The sequence below is a fragment of the Bufo gargarizans genome, chromosome 2, assembly GCF_014858855.1.
Source record: "Bufo gargarizans isolate SCDJY-AF-19 chromosome 2, ASM1485885v1, whole genome shotgun sequence".
Taxonomy (NCBI): Eukaryota; Metazoa; Chordata; class Amphibia; order Anura; family Bufonidae; genus Bufo; species Bufo gargarizans.
The window spans coordinates 191,235,404-191,256,282 of NC_058081.1; the positions used below are offsets into that span (position 1 = coordinate 191,235,404).

Sequence of the window (20,879 nt, forward strand, 5' to 3'; positions counted from 1 at the left end):
CCAAAAAAGGGGTTTCTTGTAGATATAGAGGAATAATGGGACATTTTCAGTATTGCTTTAACTTGTAAAGGATCAAAGTTCATATCTAACGCCATTTCCGATTTGGAGATAAAGGACGGTGTATCACCTACATTTGTGATCTACTTGTAAATACTTGCCTGTTTCAGCCGGCCATTTTTTTTTATTATTATCTTTTATTGGGCAAGATATTTTTTCAGTATAGTACATGCAAGGAAAACAGTAAATAATGGGGTCATGCTTTTAAGAGACTTATCACATTTTATATCATTTTCCTTCACAATATGTGGTATGAAAGCTCCTAATGATATGCCATCAATGTCTGAGATGGGAATACCGCCTCATGGAGGCTGATGGATATTTGTCTTTGAGGTTTCTGTACTGGTTAGCATTAGGACTAAGATGGGTGCATCCTTTACAACACAAGATTATATGTTCAGCTTTTTATTGAGTTGATACCACATGTCAACTGATAACAGAGCTATGGGGTTACTGATGGTACTGTAATGAATTTTGTTAGGGTTGGTTGACCACATGAAGTTCTTTCATTTTCTGTAGGGTATGTACTTTTCCATTTCTACAAAAAGTTTTGGTTTGGAATTCCATTCCAGTATTTTGTTTATATGGACAGCATCTTTGTAACTCTGAAAATCAGGCAGGCCAATGCCTCCCAAGTCTCTTGTGTAGCCCAAGAACAGACTATCCTTCTAAAGGAAGAGAGCAATCATTTTCTTAAGTTTCTTGAAAAATACAGGAGGGGTGTCCATGGGGAAGGGATGTAAAAGAAGCACTATCTTTTAGAGTACAAGCATTTTTAAACAACCTCATTTGAGTGATTGTTTAAACCTGTAAATGCAGATTTAAAAGGGAACCTGTGACTGAGATCTGCAGGCAACATGTTATAGAGCAGGAGGAGCTGAGCAGATTGTTATATAGTTTATGGGAAAAGATTCAGTAAAACTTGTATTTTATTCATTTAAATTCCTGCTCATTCTGGGCTTTGAAGTCAAGTAGACGGTCCTATCAGTGACTGACAGCCTTCCCTCTATGGCTGTGTATACAGAGAGAGCGGTCAGTCACTGATAGGACCAACCTCTCTGACTTCAAAGCCCAGAATGAGTAGGATTTGAACTGAATGAAATACAAGTTAGGCCTTATTCACACGTCAGTGATTTCCATCAGTGATTTTGAGTCTAAACACAGAACAGGTGCAGATCTTTCCCTTATACCTGATGTCACTGAATGATTTATACTGAACCGTTTCCTATAAAATTGTATACTAATCTGCTCAGCTCCTCCTGCTCTATAACATGCTGCCTGCAAATTACTTTTCATTTTCATGGTGACAGGTTTCCTTTAACCACTTCAGCCCCGCTAGTTGAAACCCCCTTCATGACCAGAGCACTTTTTACACTTCGGCACTACACTACTTTCACCGTTTATCGCTCGGTCATGCAACTTACCACCCAAATGAATTTTACCTCCTTTTCTTCTCACTAATAGAGCTTTCATTTGGTGGTATTTCATTGCTGCTGGCATTTTTACTTTTTTTGTTATTAATCAAAATGTAACTATTTTTTTGCAAAAAAATGTCATTTTTCACTTTCAGCTGTAAAATTTTGCAAAAAAAAACGACATCCATATATAAATTTTTCGCCAAATTTATTGTTCTACATGTCTTTGATAAAAAAAAAATGTTTGGGCAAAAAAAAAAAATGGTTTGGGTAAAAGTTATAGCATTTACAAACTATGGTACAAAAATGTGAATTTCCGCTTTTTGAAACAGCTCTGACTTTCTGAGCACCTGTCATGATTCCTGAGGTTCTACAATGCCCAAACAGTAGAAAACCCCCACAAATGACCCCATTTCGGAAAGTAGACACCCTAAGGTATTCGCTGATGGGCATAGTGAGTTCATAGAACTTTTTATTTTTTGTCACAAGTTAGCGGAAAATGATGATTTTATTTTTTTTATTTTTTCTTACAAAGTCTCATATTCCACTAACTTGCGACAAAAAATAAAAAATTCTAGGAACTCACCATGCCCCTCACAGAATACCTTGGGGTGTCTTCTTTCCAAAATGGGGTCACTTGTGGCGTAGTTATACTGCCCTGGCAATTTAGGGGCCCAAATGTGTGAGAAGAACTTTGCAATCAAAATGTGTAAAAAATGACCGTGAAATCCAAAAGGTGCACTTTGGAATATGTGCCCCTTTGCCCACCTTGGCAGCAAAAAAGTGTGACACATCTGGTATCGCCGTACTCAGGAGAAGTTGGGGAATGTGTTTTGGGGTGTCATTTTACATATACCCATGCTGGGTGAGAAAAATATCTTGGTCAAATGCCAACTTTATATAAAAAAAAAATGGAAAAAGTTGTCTTTTGCCAAGATATTTTTCTCATCCAGCATGGGTATATGTAAAATGACACCCCAAAACACATTCCCCAACTTCTCCTGAGTACGGCGATACCAGATGTGTCACACTTTTTTGCTGCCAAGGTGGGCAAAGGGGCACATATTCCAAAGTGCACCTTTCAGATTTTGCAGGCCATTTTTTACACATTTTGATTGCAAGGTACTTCTCACACATTTGGGCCCCTAAATTGCCAGGGCAGTATAACTACGCCACAAGTGACCCCATTTTGGAAAGAAGACACCCCAAGGTATTCCGTGAGGGGCATGGCGAGTTCCTAGAATTTTTTATTTTTTGTCACAGGTTAGCGGAAAATGATGATTTTTTTTTTTTTCTCTTTTTTCCTTACAAAGTCTCATATTCCACTAACTTGCGACAAAAAATAAAAAATTCTAGGAACTCGCCATGCCCCTCACGGAATACCTTGGGGTGTCTTCTTTCCAAAATGGGGTCACTTGTGGCGTAGTTATACTGACCTGGCAATTTAGGGGCCCATATGTGTGAGAAGTACTTTGCAATCAAAATGTGTAAAAAATGGCCTGCGAAATCCGAAAGGTGCACTTTGGAATATGTGCCCCTTTGCCCACCTTGGCTGCAAAAAAGTGTCACACATGTGGCATCGCCGTACTCAGGAGAAGTTGGGCAATGTGTTTTGGGGGGTCATTTTACATATACCCATGCTGGGTGAGAGAAATATCTTGGCAAAAGACAACTTTTCCCATTTTTTTATACAAAGTTGGCATTTGACCAAGATATTTTTCTCACCCAGCATGGGTATATGTAAAATGACACCCCAAAACACATTCCCCAACTTCTCCTGAGTACGGCGATACCAGATGTGTCACACTTTTTTGCTGCCAAGGTGGGCAAAGGGGCACATATTCCAAAGTGCACCTTTCGGATTTCGCAGGCCATTTTTTACACATTTTGATTGCAAGGTACTTCTTACACATTTGGGCCCCTAAATTACCAGGGCAGTATAACTACGCCACAAGTGACCCCATTTTGGAAAGAAGACACCCCAAGGTATTCCGTGAGGGGCATGGCGAGTTCCTAGAATTTTTTATTTTTTGTCGCAAGTTAGTGGAATATGAGACTTTGTAAGGAAAAAAGAAAAAAAAAGAAAAATCATCATTTTCCGCTAACTTGTGACAAAAAATAAAAAATTCTAGGAACTCGCCGTGCCCCTCACGGAATACCTTGGGGTGTCTTCTTTCCAAAATGGGGTCACTTGTGGCGTAGTTATACTGCCCTGGTAATTTAGGGGCCCAAATGTGTAAGAAGTACCTTGCAATCAAAATGTGTAAAAAATGGCCTGCGAAATCCGAAAGGTGCACTTTGGAATATGTGCCCCTTTGCCCACCTTGGCTGCAAAAAAGTGTCACACATGTGGCATCGCCGTACTCAGGAGAAGTTGGGCAATGTGTTTTGGGGGGTCATTTTACATATACCCATGCTGGGTGAGAGAAATATCTTGGCAAAAGACAACTTTTCCCATTTTTTTATACAAAGTTGGCATTTGACCAAGATATTTTTCTCACCCAGCATGGGTATATGTAAAATGACACCCCAAAACACATTCCCCAACTTCTCCTGAGTACGGCGATACCACATGTGTGACACTTTTTTGCAGCCTAGATGCGCAAAGGGGCCCAAATTCCTTTTAGGAGGGCATTTTTAGACATTTGGATCCCAGACTTCTTCTCACACTTTCGGGCCCCTAAAAAGCCAGGGCAGTATAAATACCCCACATGTGACCCCACTTTGGAAAGAAGACACCCCAAGGTATTCAATGAGGGGCATGGCGAGTTCCTAGAATTTTTATTTTTTTTGCATAAGTTAGCGGATATTGATTTTTTTTTGTTTTTTTCTCACAAAGTCTCACTTTCCGCTAACTTAGGACAAAAATTTCAATCTTTCATGGACTCAATATGCCCCTCACAGAATACCTTGGGGTGTCTTCTTTCCGAAATGGGGTCACATGTGGGGTATTTATACTGCCCTGGCTTTTTAGGGGCCCTAAAGCGTGAGAAGAAGTCTGGAATATAAATGTCTAAAAATGTTTACGCATTTGGATTCCGTGAGGGGTATGGTGCGTCCATGTGAGATTTTATTTTTTGACACAAGTTAGTAGAACATGAGACTTTGTAAGAAAAAACTAAAACTAAAACAAACAAAAAATTTCCGCTAACTTGTGCCAAAAAAAATGTCTGAATGGAGCCTTACCAGGGGGGGTGATCAATGACAGGGGGGTGATCACCCATATAGACTCCCTGATCACCCCCCTGTCACTGATCACCCCCCCTGTAAGGCTCCATTCAGACATCCGCATGATTTTTACGGATCCATGGATACATGGATCAGATCCACAAAACACATGCGGACGTCTGAATGGAGCCTTACAGGGGGGTTATCAATGACCGGGGGTGATCAGTGACAGGGGGGTGATCACCCTGATCACCCTGATCACCCCCCCCTGTAAGGCTCCATTCAGACATCCGCATGAATTTTACGGATCCATGGATACATGGATCGGATCCACAAAACACATGCGGACGTCTGAATGGAGCCTTACAGGGGGGTTATCAATGACAGGGGGTGATCAGGGTGATCACCCCCCTGTCACTGATCACCCCCCCTGTAAGGCTCCATTCAGACATCCGCATGATTTTTACGGATCCATGGATAGGATCCACAAAACACATGCGGACGTCTGAATGGAGCCTTACAGGGGGGTGATCAATGACAGGGGGGTGATCAGGGAGTGTATATGGGTGATCACCCGCCTGTCATTGATCACCCCCTGTAAGGCTCCATTCAGACGTCCGCATGTGTTTTGCGGATCCGATCCATGTATCCATGGATCCGTAAAAATCATGCGGACGTCTGAATGGAGCCTTACAGGGGGGTGATCAATGACAGGGGGTGATCAGGGAGTGTATATGGGTGAACACCCGCCTGTCATTGATCAACCCCCTGTAAGGCTCTATTCAGACGTCCGCATGATTTTTACGGATCCATGGATACATGGATCGGATCCACAAAACACATGCGGACGTCTGAATGGAGCCTTACAGGGGGGTTATCAATGACAGGGGGGTGATCAGGGAGTGTATATGGGTGATCACCCGCCTGTCATTGATCACCCCCTGTAAGGCTCCATTCAGACGTCCGCATGTGTTTTGCGGATCCGATCCATGTATCCGTGGATCCGTAAAAATCATACAGATGTCTGAACGGAGCCTGACAGGGGGGTGATCAATGACAGGGCGGTGATCAATGACAGGGGGGTGATCAGGGAGTTTATATGGGGTGATCAGGGGGTTTATAAGGGGTTAATAAGTGACGGGGGGGGGGGGGTGTAGTGTAGTGTGGTGTTTGGTGCGACTGTACTGACCTACCTGAGTCCTCTGGTGGTCGATCCTAACAAAAGGGACCACCAGAGGACCAGGTAGGAGGTATATTAGACGCTGTTATGAAAACAGCGTCTAATATACCTGTTAGGGGTTAAAAAATTCGGATCTCCAGCCTGCCAGCGAGCGATCGCCGCTGGCAGGCTGGAGATCCACTCGCTTACCTTCCGTTCCTGTGAGCGCGCGCGCCTGTGTGCGCGCGTTCACAGGAAATCTCGCGTCTCGCGAGATGACGCGTATATGCGTCCAGGAGGAGTAAAGCAACCACCTCCCGGACGCATATCTGCGTACAGCGGTCGGGAGGTGGTTAATAAGCATTTAGAGGTGCTTTGAGCCTTTAGAGGAACACTTTTGACAAATTTCGAGGCCAGTTCAATATGAGCATATACTCACTTCTTTGGGGAAATTGATTCTTCTAACATTGTTGATTCTTCATCCCCCTCTAATCCAAAGCGGTCTTTACTTTGTTTCTAGAAAAAAAGAAATATGTTAAGTATGTTAAGATGATCAGAAGGAAATGTACTATTCTGTATTTATAATCTATATATATATATTACTACAGATAAGACACACAACTGTCACACACAATATATACACTACATGTTTTAGTACCGAAAACAAATGGAAAATCAACTTGGTATAGTATATGTATAACCTCATTTTGTATATATATTGTAGCAAAATGAGGTTAAATACACGTTAAGGCCCCTTAACAAAGCTCAGCTGAGCACATGATTGTCGGGAACGCAACGTTCATTCCAACAATCGCCTGCTCGTCAGTGGAGGAGAAAGCTGCAATTACAGGCAGTGATCTCCTCCACAGTATGGGAAGGAGTGATCACTAATTCCATCGCCCATACAGAATCATTGTTTGGCGACAGCAGAGGCTGTTTAGACAGCACAATCTGCTGCCGACCAACGGTGATTTAGGTGACAGCACCAATGATCCTATTACCCGATGAACGAGTGTTTCACTCGTTCATTAGATAATAAGCAGCACCTTATCACTTCTGAGCGTACAAACAGTCGTTAACGATAATCTGCCCGAACATTGAGCAATGTAAAGGGGCCTTAAAGGGGTTCTCCAGGAATTAAAGGGGTTATCCCATCTTAGACAATGGGGGCATATCGCTAGGAAATGCCCCCATTGTCTGATAGGTGCGGGTCCCACCTCTGGGACAAGGAGAACGGAGAAGTGAAAGTGGAGGAGGGCGCACTGCGCATGTGCAGTCGCCCAACATTCATTTCTATGGAACCGCCGAAAATAGCCAAGCACTGGCTCGGCTATTTCAGTCGGCCCCATTGAAATGAATGGGAGCAGTGGCCGCGCATGCGCGGTGTGCTCCCATTCACTTCAATGGGAGGGGCGGGGAGCTGCGCCTGGTGGTGGACGGACCCCTGGAAACCCCGGGTCCTCCAGCCACAACGCTCCCCGACTCAGTTCTCCTTGTAGGTGCGGGGAGCTGCGCCTGGTGGTGGACGGAGTCCTAGAAACCCCGGGTCCTCCAGCCACAACGCTCCCCGACTCAGTTCTACTTGTAGGTGCGGGGAGCTGCGCCTGGTGGTGGACAGAGCCCTAGAAACCCCGGGTCCTCCAGCCACAACGCTCCCCGACTCAGTTCTCCTTGTAGGTGCGGGTCCTAGAGGTGGGACCAGAACCTATCAGACAATGGGATAACCCCTTTAAGACGATGAATATACTTAAATATTACTTTATTATAAATATACTGCCAAATACCTTTCATTAGTTATAATGGCTCATTTTGTCTAGGTAACATTTATTAGGAGAAATAAAATGTCCGCCATCCTATTAGTACACACAAAACCTGTCATCACACAGCAGGACAAGTTACTTCACAACACTGAGGTAAAGAGCTGCCTCATCCTCCTCTCTGCTCTACTTGTCAGGAATTAGGATTCTGAATGCAGTTTAATATGATCTTCAGCTGAATCTCTGTAGGAATGGAGTTCATATATATTCCATTAAGGTTTTATTTTTATTTTTTATATTACTACATTCACTGTGCGCTTTTTTCAATAATTCATTTATATACTTTTATATGTGAAACTGGGAAAGTGGGGGGGGGGTTGATAAAAATTGTAAAATATTTTCTCAGCTATCTACTGGTCACTTGTCCCATAAACTCGTGCACAGCTTTACATGTAGCTTACCTGGGAACCTTCAGCAGGCCCTAAGCTGTCATGGTAACCGATCAAAGCCCCGCAATTTTACTATGGGGGTTATGACTGGAAGGCAGAAGGAGCTGCCTCCCTCTGCCTAACTCCACAGATGCCAGGATTGCTATTGAATGCGCCTTCAGAGGGGTTAAATGACTCGTTTCAGTGTCATCACCAATCCTGGTCATTGTGGCCGGGTGTATGCTGTATTATACAGCCGCAACCTGCTATGTATGGAGCGGGCTCAGTGCAGAAGCCTGCTCCATACAAGCCCTTGCACATAGTATCATATATACACGGCATTATGTACTAAGAGGTTAAGAAGATGGCAGATGATTGCAACAGCTAAGGAACATTAAAATGATGTCCTGTATGTATGAATGGCAATGTATTTGGAGCATCAATTGACATTTTTATAGGCAAACACCGAATTAGGGTACAACCACATAAGACCATTATCACAGAAATTCAGCAAATCCATCAAAACAGGCATTGCTACAGGAATCTGCCGCTACTTTCACACTTGCGTTGTTAATTCTGTTATTGAGATCCGGCAGAGAATCGCAATACCAGAACTAAACGGATCCGTTTTTATTTTGCACATCAGGATGTGTCTGTCCTGTTAGGATGCAGTTGTGTTAAACCAAAATGGAAAAATATGATTTTTTGAGGCTCCTAAAAAAAACGGATCCGTCACCATTTACTTACATTATTGATCCGTCTTTTTCCCCCAGTTTTTATGGCCGCACACAAAACCGCATCTTGCAGCGGTTTTGTATCCGGTCACAAAATGGAATGCTGCTGGAACGGAAGACATTCTGATGCATCCTGAACGTATCTCTTTCCATTCAGAATGCATGGGGACTAAATGGAAACATTTATTTTCCGGTATTGAGATCCTCTGCCGGATCTCAATACCGGAAACCAAAAATGCAAGTGTGAAAGCAGCCTTAGGCCTCATGCACATGACCGTTGTTGTGTCCCGTGTCCGTTGTTCCGTTTTCCGTGATTTTCAATGGGTCCGTGGAAAACTTGGCTAATGCACCGTTTGTCATCCGCGTCCGGGATCTGTGTTTCCAGACCTGACCTATTTTTTTCACGGACAACGGTTCGCGGACCCATTCAAGTCAATGGGTCCATGAAAAAACACGGAGGCACACAAAATTGTCATCCACGTCCGCGTTTTTTTCCTATCATTTGCATGGCAAACTTGCCTTTTTTTTTTTTACTTTCCTTCATGTCTGGAGATCCTCCAAAAATAAAGGAAGACACACGGAAACAAAAACAGACACAGATCACGGAACAACGGAACCCCTTTTTGCGGACCTCAAAAAAATACTGTCGTGTGCATGAGGCCTTACATTGCAAAAATTGAAAGCCGCAAGTGAAGTCCACCGCATAAATTAATGTTGCAGATTAAAAACCCACAAATTTTCTGCAGCATGTAAATGAGACTGCTGAAACTTCCGCTGGTGGTCTAAATACTAGAGATTTTCTGCATGCAGTCCTGCTATGGAGAATCTGCATTATTCATGTAACGCGTGGCCATACCCACAGCAGTCAGCAATGTTAGGTAAAGCTCTTGTACCTTCTTGAGGATGATATCTATGTATCCAGCGATTAGCTGAGAAATCTGCTCCCCCTCAGTAGTTTGTACAGAATAATAACTCTCTTGATACTCTCCAAAATCCTGAAATATAAATTTATACAAATGAAAAATTCAATATTTAGGCTACAAAAAAATATATATCTCAAGGTGTAAAACAACAAAACATTTAAACCAGTGAAATTCTGAAGGTGACTTTGGATGTGACAAGAGAAGTGGAAAAACTTGGTTTAATGGATAAATAATGTAGAACGACTCCTGATTGATCTCAGCAGCAATGTTACACAAAACAGAATATTTCATTCTGCTTACATTTTTCTTCAGACTTACTGGCGTTCTTATGTGATCTCCAAAGTACAGAACATGAATTGCTAATCATGTACTTTATTTATTCCCGTGACATCCTACAGCAACACAAAGAACAAAAAAAAAAGCAAATATACCAGAGTGAAACTTTTTGGAGAAGCAGCCCAACGCTTTACTGTTGTCAGTGGCCATTCCTGAACAACGTCCTTAGTTTTTTCGTCGACCCTCATCACAGAATCCTTAGTGATCCCGAGCAAACGAGGCACAAGCTTGTTTTTCCCCTTCATCTTTTCCTAGAAACGAAGACATAATTGAACAGGGGATACACACAAAACATTATGCAATAGTATATAGATGATAGCAAGGATATCAGGAAATATGGAACAAATTATCAGTTGCAAAAGTACGGCCCGCAATTTAAGACCAAGAAGATGTTTAACGTAGGAATGCAGTGACGTCCAATAAAACTCCCCAATACAGCTTGTATACAGAGCATACCCCAAGGCCGGGCTTGCTGAACCCTTGTGGTAGCCATTAGCATAGCTGGATGAGGGCACACAGATCACTTCTATGTAGGACTTTACTTCTGTAGGGTGGGGGATGGTACACGAGTCAGGTTAAGCTTGTATTTTGTAAATCTGCCGAATCCTGGGGTCAGCAGAAAATGTAGACAGAAAATGTGTAACAATCTGACCGCAGGGAGAGAGTCTAGGTTAAACAATCAAATCTTAACGAGGATGATAATTAGGTAAGAAAGCACCAAGGGGATGAAAGATCTAAGAAGAAAACTGCACGAGACGCAGAAAGAATGTGCCATGAAATGCGATTTTTTTTCTCCTGCCATATTTATAATATATTTACTGAGTAAAACCACGCTGGGCAATACAGGAATCATTACAAAAATAGACCTAGTAATATTTAAAAGAAAAGTAGATGCCAGCTCCTCATAAAAAGGTAATATTTATTAACTTCGGATTAAAAAACAGACATCAAGGTAAAAAAAAAGATGAGCAATTCACAGTGACGCGTTTTGGGCTCCTTAGTTGCTGCCCTTCATCATGACATGTCATGAAGGGCAGCAACTAAGGAGCCCGAAACGCGTCACTGTGTTCTTGCTTATTTTTTTCTACCTTGATGATGTCTGCTTTTTAATCCCAAGGTAATAAATATAAAACTTTTTATGAGGAGCTGGAATCTACTTTTCTTTTGGAGTTTCTACGTGGCCGTGTCCAGGTCAAGCTATTCCGTTTCTCCTCGTGTGCGCACAGGTGAGCTCTGCGTTTTTTTCGATTTACTGTGTGGATACCTAGTAATATTTGGTTTATTCATCTTTTTACACAAATTAGGGTACTTTCACACTAGCGTTAAAGTTTTCGGGTATTGAGTTCCATCATAGGGGCTCAATACCAGAAAAAAAAAAACGCTTCAGTTTTGTCCCCATTCATCGTCGATGGGGACAAAACTGAACAGAATGGAATGCTCCAAAATGCATTCTGTTCCGTTTAGTTGCGTTCCCATACCGGAGAGCAAACCGCAACAGGTTGTATTTTGCTTTTTGCCCTGGGGATGCGGAGAAAAACTGATCAGTCATGACCCCAATGCAAGTCAATGGGGACGGATCTGTTTTCTCTGGCACAATAGAAAAGGATCCGTCCTCCATTGACGTTCAATGGAGTTAATGACGGATCTGTTGTGGCAATGTTAAAAATAAAATATGTTAAAGAAAATACAACCGGATCCGTTCAAACTGATGCAGATAGTTGTATTATCAGTAACGGAAGCGTTTTTGCCGGACCCTGCCCGATCCAGCAAAAACGCTAGTGTGAAAGTAGCCTTATAGACCACAAAGTCGAACTGAATTAGAGCTTCAGGCGACCTTCACATGGACAGAATTTGATCAATGTTTTGCATCAGTATTTGTAAACCAAAACCAGAAGTGGCGCCTACAGAGAAAAAGTATAGTGGAAAGCCATGTACCTCTTCTGTGTTATGGACCCACTCCCTCCTGGTATTGACTTAAAAATACCCATGAAAAATAACGACGACGTACTGACCTGTGAAAGTGCCCTAAAAGGGGCTTTTCTGCTTCATTAATATCCGATCGGTGGGGGTCATATGCAAGCTGAGCAGCAGTAACCTAAGCTGGGCTTCCAGCTATGTTCAAAGTGCTAATTCCAGCACCTATAGGTAACAGCTGTTTGGAGGGTGTGGGTGTGCCAGGTGTTAGACCCCTACCGGTTGGATATTGATGACCTATCCTGAAGCTAGATCATTAATATTAGGAGCCCAGAAAGTCCTTTTAAAGATGGCTATATTTGATTAATGTTATCTGAAACCACAATCTAAAGTGTATGGGGAGCTCTCAATTCTATCTAATGATCTTTAGTGAGAGAAGAATCAGGCACTTGAAATTTTAAGACCTGATCCTTTTGCTCTCCAGGCAGATAAGCCAAGGCAAGGCACATGAAGTAAGTTATAAATTGTGGCAGAATAGAAGTATATTATACACAAAAAACAATATTAAAATACATGAAATGGCTAAAGCTCCACATATTTCCTACCTTAACTAAAAAGAACGAAACTCCATACGTGCGTAGGGACCGAGCCAGCTTCACATACTTCACCTTAGCTTCAATTTCTGTCATTTCTCCACAGTTTTTGTGTTCCTGGTGGCCATAAAAAAAAAAAATCACATGGTGGAGTGTTAAACCAGAAACGCACTCCTTACATAAAAAGATTAGTATCTGCTCCAGGCAAAAGCTATAAACAATGTGCACAATATTAATTCAGTAGTAAAGATATATCACCCTCCTTTTTTGACTAAATTGGCATTGAAGTGGACGTGGGCAATCCTCACAATAGGAAGCAGAATATCTACAGCGCCCGTAGCAGCCAGACAGCAGAAAATTAAAACATACAAAGCAACATGAAAAGAAGATTTGGACTGGACTAGTGTAATAATTACTCAGCCACATACATTAGATTAAAAGGAGGACCTTTCATGGGTTTATATGTTAGAAACTGGTATGCCTACCAGATAGGGTGGCCCCTCCGTCACGGCGCTGTGTCCCCTGCTGTTTTTCATGCCCAGTATGTTAATTAAGAGCAGGCAGCAGGGCATGGTGTGAGTTGTAGTTTTACAACAGCTGGAGGGCCACAGGTTGAGGATCCCTGATTTAGAGTACGGGGAAGAGGAGTTATTTGGTTTTCTCAATGGGCATCTCCTTATCCCTGGCTGTATCGCGGCCCAATGGCAGTCGAGAGCATCACAGCCTGGCCGTCTTCTCCTCCCTGTACTGACAGTCTAAATTAACATACTGGGCGTGAAAAACAGCGGGGACAACAGAGGGGTATTTTAGAAAAAAGAAAAAAGGGACTGACATCTGTAGGGGTCGCCCTCCCTGGTAAGCATACCAGTTTGTAACATATAATCCCATTAAAGGTCCTCTTTAAACACGCAAACCACCAAAATGTCCGGCTAAGGCTCCTTTCACACTTGCGCTCGTCGGTCCGCTCGTGAGCTCCGTTTGAAGGAGCTCACGAGCGGACCCGAACGCCTCCGTCCAGCCCTGATGCAGTCTGAATGGAGCGGATCCGCTCAGACTGCATCAGTCTGGCGGCGTTCAGCCTCCGCTCGCCTCCGCACTGACAGGCGGACAGCTGAACGCTGCTTGCAGCGTTCAGCTGTCCGCCTGGCCGTGCGGAGGCGAGCGGATCCGTTCAGACTTACAATGTAAGTCAATGGGAACGGATCCGCTTGAAGATGTCACCATATGGCTAAATCTTCAAGCGGATCCGTCCCCCATTGACTTTACATTGAAAGTCTGAACGGATCCGCTCAGGCTGCTTTCACACTTAGATTTTTTTCTAAGTTATTAATGCAGACGGATCCGTACTGAACGGAGCATCCGTCTGCATTAATATGATCGGATCCGTTCAGAACGGATCCGATCAAACGCTAGTGTGAAAGTAGCCTAAACTAGCAGATAACGTAGGTAGATGAACAAAGCTGAAGTGCGCAACATGGCAACTGACTGGCTGCATTTGGCCAATCGTGCTATACACAATCCAACCTGACTGAGACAACTGTCTGAGCTTCACATATAATTTCTAAATTTTCATTAGTCGAATATTTTGTTTATGAGCAGGTTTGGAGTTACACAATGCTTTGAAACGCTACTTATAAAATACTTATAATGGGAATGTCTTTATATGTGACTGTACCTGGAATAGCTTTTTCTCTGCGCCTCTCTGCTTGATATATTCCTTAGGAAGAAACTCCTTCAAGCTGAAAGAAATAGGTAATGGATTTACCAACTGCTTACAAGAAATAACAGTCCCAATAATTTAACTAATGTCATACATTGCTGAGAACTTGTTGTTTCACAGAACTTTACATAAATCAGTAGTACAGGTGAATATAAGGGCAATTTGATGAAATTATGTTTTAAAGTGCCACAGGCAAGATGCGATCATCCGATGATCAGGTGGTTGGTGGCACATTTGCGCAAATCAATTATCAGCAACCAGTGATCTTAGGAACGATGGTTCCTGATAAATACCACAATCATTGGCTCGTGTAAGAGGGCCTTATGAAACTTATGAAACTTTCTAATGCATATCTTATCAGAGAAAAATGTCCTGTTCTCCAGTTATCAGCTCCTCCATGCTCTCTGAATCCTGGCTTAAATACAGGCTGCCAGTTCACTGGATGATCAGACTACATCATGCTATAGATGTCTATGAGAGAGGAGGGGCAGTGAAAGAGAATCAGAGACAGACACAGAAACTGCTGGAGCGAATAGTAAGGCCATGTTTACACATGCTGACAGCCACATGTGGATAAAACCCTGACCAACTGCACCACCAATGGCTGCAAGAACTTGCAATCAAAGCAGAAGTCTTACCTTCAAAATAGTGCTGTCATTGGCCACTGTGGATGGGCAGAGCATCATACATATGGGGGCACAGGAGCATGTAAACACAGCCTAAGTGCTACATCTCACAGCAAGTGCTTTATTCACATCTATATTGCTCAGTACTATATGGTGTTTTGGGTAATTCTGAGTGACAGGCAGGGAGAAGAATTTGCTGTCTCCATAGGTATTATATGGGGAGACATTCTATATGGAGACATCAGTAATATCTAGTTTCCACCCATCAGTTCAGAGACAACTCAGAAATAGGAGATGTAGCCTACAGAGAAGAGAACTGCTAAATAATGACATATAAAAATCATATCATGGCCGCATGCTGCGGTTTTATCTCCATCCAAAATTCCAGAACACTTGCCGGACTGCCGAATCTGCCATTTTTTCCCATTGAAATGCATTAATGCCGGATCCGGCTTGAGTGTTCCGGCAAAACGGATCCAGAATTGTGGTCTGCTCAGCTCAGACCGCAAAAAAATTAGAAAAATAAAAATGCCGGATTCCTTTTCCAGAAGACACCGGAGAGACGGATCCGGCAGTTCAATGTATTTGTCATACGGATCATCAGTTTGTATACGTTTTGACGGATCCGGCAGGCAGTTCTGGCGACGGAACTGCCTGCCGGAATCCTCTGCCGCAAGTGTGAAAGTACCCTAAGATGTAAGGGGTTTAAAGACTAAATAGAACAAAGTCATAAAAAAAATAAACACACATGTCCCATAAGCAATAGCCCACAAAACAAAAACAGAAAATTATTTACTATAAGCAATAGGAGAACATTTTATAAAAGGATATTTAATAGCTTTTTATTGGTAAATCTACCAGAAATTAGTCACTTCTGAATGTGGCCTTGAAGCATTTATTACCTATCCACCAACTGCTACCAATGGCCTAAATGCTTGGACGTTCCTCTCAAGGCCGTAGACTTTAAATTAGAGGGCGCAAGGTTAAAAAGGTTTTCCAGGATTTAAATACTGATGACCTATCCTTTGGATAGGTCATCAGTATCTGATCGGTGGGGGTCCGACACCTAGGACCCCTGGTGATCAGCTGAAAATGCACCTGTGATCGATGCGGGCTTCTCTGTGCTCACCAAGCATAGCGCCGAACATTGTATAGTGGCTGTGCTTGGTACTGCATCTCAGCCTCATTTACTGTACTTCTATGGGGATAGAGGATATGTTATCAGTATCCAAATCTAACTCTCAGAAACCCTCTTTAACCGCTGCTCCTTTCAAACTCTTCCTAGCCGTTTGTCCTGCAGCTGGGGGGACCGGGGTCCTCGATTCTGGCTATCGGTAGGAGCCTAGCAGACTGCCACCAATTAGCATTTACCACTTTATTTAGAGGATGAGGATGAGTGATACATACGTCTGGATGGAAAACCTATTTAAGATGCCTAGACAGGTTGCAAGGACCAATGGTAAATTACATTATTTTAAAACTCTGTTTCAGCTGACAATTACCCTTTCAAACTTCTGTCAACTGTCCTTAGATTTTACATGAATTGTCTAATGAAGGTAGTCTTTCTGGCCCCTGGCCTCAAACAACCTAGGCTCCTGACCACTCAGAGGATTAATTAATAAATCAAATGCAAAGTGTTCACTCACTCTGAATTATCTGCTAAATTTTTCTTGGTCTCCCAGACAGACTGTCGGCTTACTGAGGAATCATATTATATGCTGCTCATAGAAGTCTATGGAGAGAAGACTTTTATATTCAGTACTTATAAGGTCCAATATGGTGGTATTGCTACTTCTGACTGAGTGAGAGAGAGAGAGAGAGAGAACAGAATCTCCTGTTTTCTCCATGTGCAGACTATACAAGACATCATAGCACCTAGTGTCCACCAACTAGATCAGGGACAACTGATAAACAGAGATGAAGTCTGCAAGGGGAACTGCTAAAATAAAGGACACAGGTCATATAATGTCCAGATATAGTGATATCATTCATGAATACACACAACAGCTTATTTTGAAAAGTCAACTGAAAGTGTAGGTACACTTTAAGAAGTATATTTACAAGTCTAACGGATACAGCAGCTCAAGAACCAAGCCCGGGTTAGAGATGAAAGCTGTGCAAGGCTCTTGTAAAGACTCACTGGGTTTTGGCATGGCATAAATGATGGCACACTAATATAAGTACATACCTCAACAATAAAAAAAAGAAATATGCTGTAGTTTTACTTACTCCAAGAACCCAGCTTTATGTTTGACTTCCACATGAGGTCCAAACTGAATCTGTGTTTGTATCCCTCCAAACTCACAGGCCTTGTCAAATGATACAGGGTGAGAACCATTCAAGATGTCATCACGAGCCTAGAAGAAATAAAATGTTTTACGGGAGTCTGTCACCAGGCACAATACCTTGTAGGGCTAGGACAACTGAATCTGTTGCTCCGCTTTGGAGAAAAAGTGAGGGCAGGTCCATGTCATTCTGTGCAAAGTTGTTCCTCCTGCTTCCTTGGCCAGTCCCTTCCTCTACTCCTTGATTGACAAGGTAGTTTCCTGCAGAGTGATCATAGTTAGGAGAAGGTGGGCATGGTAGAGAAGGCAGGAGCAATAGTGCACTTGGGCTTGTCCTCAGTGCACATAACTGCTGGTGTGCATATGGATATCTCCAGAATTAAACAACGGATCACTAAGTGAAAGGTATCATTACATTTAGCTGAGCTCAGCTAGCCCTACAAGACACTGTGCTTGGTTTATCTGTGAATTTCTTGCTGTAAATGATCTGTTTAATTGTTGCTCTTTGCCAAGGGGACAATTAAATAGACCAAGCGCTGTATATGAGAGAAACAATTATAGGGTGAAATGTTCGGAAGTGCTAGAAATATCCATCTACTATAAATGTGTCCTTAACCTTGTCTCTATAGATTACCTGCACATAGAGCAAGTTGAGCTGTACAGGATCCCTGGAGTCCACATTTTGATCTGAATAGAAGAACTTTCTGCGAAGAAGTAAGGTTTCATTTTCATCAACTCCCTGTTCTCGAAACGTGCGGCTGTGGTCGAGCCAATTCACTGAAATATCATATGATCAGTTAGATCTTATTCAGTCATTCATGAATAGTATCTTTTACAAGTTAGTGGAAACACAATTATGGAGACAGTGTTGTAGATTGGACAAAACTATGGCTGCTTGAAGGGGTAGTCATTTTTTTTCTTTTTACTTTCTTCTTTCTTTCTTTATACAATAAGAAAAATATACAAAATTCTGTTTGCATACCTTCCTTATCATTGCACAGTATAATGGTATGGTCCATGGATCAGTGGGTGCATCCATAGGAGAGCTGAATAAGACTAAACAGGGTGTCATCTGACCCTCAAACATGTCATGTGACCTCTGGTGTTCAGTCAACTGTCCAGGTATCTAACAGGTGAACAATAGCAATATTACACCAGCAGTCCTATTTAGCTATAATACAGACGTATCCTGTGCTGCACATGTAGGTCATAAAACCCTGTGCTTACTGAATTGCCAGGGTCACATGACACGTGAGGGTCATATGACCAACACCATGTAAAGTCCTATTCAGTTAGTCCATTACAGAAGACTGACTGGGTCCATGGACCATACCATTGCACTCTGCAGATAGGGCTCAACTGCACTGATAAATAAATGTATGTCAGCAGAAATTTTAAATACAGGTATATCTACTGTACAGTTTGCAGCACTGGCGACTGCCCAAAACATCTGATCAGTGGGGCTGCAGTGTATTGGACTCCCAACAATGTGATATCCTAAGGATAGGTCATCAATTTCACCCCTTTAAGCTACTACAATACCACATGTATTGGATGGCAGAGTGTACTGATGTTGTTCTCTTGTTGACCACTCACACTCATCCTCTGTGTGAAGCTTAGCTTTCAGTTTCTCCATTTTCTTCTCATCTCGGAGCAGAGTCCTGTCTTTTTTCAGGGTTCCAGTGGGCTCTTCTTTCTTCTCTTCCGCAGTCTCCCGGATAAGAGAGTATTCCTCATAGTTAGTAATTCCTGCCACAGAAAAAGAATGCATGGTGTCATCATTACACTGTTCATTTTCCTACATTATTTCCATCTTTGAGTACATTCACAGATTTTTCTAGTTTGTAACAGCAGTGATTTACTCCAGAGGCCAAGGCGACAAGCACGTGAACAGTATTTTACAAAATGATGTTCACACAAAACAGTAGTGTTTTAAGGATGAAATATAGCCTTCAATGTAGAAAAACGCAGCAGTGAAAAAAATATATAAAAACAAGTGCAAATGTAATGCAACTTTCCATAGCAGTGTTTCATAATGTTTCCCAACATTTAAGGGTTCATCTTTCCTTTGCATTTTAACAGTAGGACAGCCTCACCTATTCTGCTACAAATAGTCACCAGAAGTTCTCCTACAGTCTTGGAATCATCCACCATAATCATTTTTGCCGCTCCATCCAACATTCGAATCTTCTGTGGCCGCTGTTTCTTTTTATACTCTAAGATATCCTGAGGGCAAGAGCAATAAACCAGGTTAGATAGCCATGGTAAGTCATAAAGACAGCAAGCCTGGGCCATAATGACATAATAAATGCCTTGAAACCGGCTGTGCCCTGTGAAGGACTGATCACAATTCCAGTACAAGAGATCTCCGTTGTTACAAGATAAAGGACTCCAATGAGTGCATCGATGGAGAATAACAGTTTGATTCACTCATGGAATCTTAAAGGGATAATCCTGTCATGACCCAAAAATTATATAAAATTCAGTATTTATGGGTGATGCTTACCGGCTATTTACTTCCCTTGGTACCAACTCATTAACTGCTTTTTCGCTCATCTCCATGACAGCAGAGCTGTGATTCAGTGCCTACAGGGAGTCTGAGATAGTCTGAGACACGCCCCCTGTCACCATTGGCTCAAGCTGCAGCACAGATTGACCAGGATATCGGTACATGGAGAACTGATTTCTATTACAGCAAGTACAGAATGATTACAAAATACAGATTCCTAAACTATTATTTAAGAGGACACATCAGGCATCTGTCACACATATACCGAAGGGAAGGGGAGCCTAAAATGCTGCTCAAACAGTAAATGTTAATATCTTATTGCCAAATTACCAAAACAATAGTGTTCTCATTGTTTTAATGAACAAAAGAAGCTAAATATATTGAAATTCCATTAAAAGGGATTTCTGAGATTCAGATATTGATGACCTATACTCAGTTCAACACCTGAGACCCACGCGATCAGCTGTTTGAAGAAGCTGTGGCACTCCGGTGAGGGCCATTGCCTCTTCCTAGGCCAGAGACAACACATTCATCGGTCACGTGGCCTAAGCGCAGAGCAGGCCCATTCAATTTAAGCATGTTGGCGACAGCTTACAGCTGCTGGGATAGGGAGACTGGTCAAGGCTGAGAAAAAGCTGGATTGAGTAACGTACAGAGATATTCTTAATGAAAACCGATCCAGTACTCTGGACCTAAGACCATGCTGAAGGTTCACCTTCCAACAAGTTAATGACCCTAGGCACACAGCCAAGACAACACAGGAGCAGCTTAGGGACAACTCTGTGAATGTCCTTGAGTGGCCCAGCCACAGCCCTGACTTGAACTCAATCGAACATCCCTGAGGAGACCCGAAAATGGCTGTCCATCGACAGTCCCCATTCAACCTGACAGAGCTCTAGAGGATCAAACTCCCCAAATCCAGGTGTGCAAACCTTGTGGCATCATACCCAAGAAGACTGGAGGCTGTAATCGCTGCCAAAGGTGCTTCAACTAAGTCCTGAGTAAAGGGTCTTAATACTCAAGTCAATGCAAGATTTTAGTTTTTAATTTTCCTTAACTTTGCATAAATTTCTAGAATTCAGTTTTCACCTTCTCATTATGGGGGATAGAGTGCAGATTTAGGGAGAAAAAAAAAAAAAAAGTATACAACATAACAAAATGTGAAAAAAAAAAAGTGAAAGGGTCTAAAGACTTTCTGAATGCATTGTACATGACAGACGAGCTTCACAAGGGCACACAATGGATAGTTAGGTCG

General features: G+C 42.4%; 1 protein-coding gene across 2 annotated transcripts in view; it reads right to left on the reverse strand.

Moving 5' to 3' along the window:
• Nucleotides 1-20,879, reverse strand: part of TLN2 (talin 2) — a 210,054-nt gene that overhangs the window by 101,222 nt on the left and 87,953 nt on the right. For both annotated transcript variants that reach the window (XM_044279820.1, XM_044279819.1), the window contains exons 5-13: nucleotides 19,212-19,341; nucleotides 18,712-18,864; nucleotides 17,750-17,892; nucleotides 17,060-17,187; nucleotides 14,160-14,223; nucleotides 12,497-12,601; nucleotides 10,073-10,228; nucleotides 9,612-9,713; nucleotides 6,239-6,315 (exon numbers count right to left, since the gene is read on the reverse strand). In XM_044279820.1, the coding sequence (XP_044135755.1) occupies nucleotides 6,239-6,315; nucleotides 9,612-9,713; nucleotides 10,073-10,228; nucleotides 12,497-12,601; nucleotides 14,160-14,223; nucleotides 17,060-17,187; nucleotides 17,750-17,892; nucleotides 18,712-18,864; nucleotides 19,212-19,341 (1,058 nt within the window). The remainder of the gene's footprint in view (nucleotides 1-6,238; nucleotides 6,316-9,611; nucleotides 9,714-10,072; nucleotides 10,229-12,496; nucleotides 12,602-14,159; nucleotides 14,224-17,059; nucleotides 17,188-17,749; nucleotides 17,893-18,711; nucleotides 18,865-19,211; nucleotides 19,342-20,879) is intronic.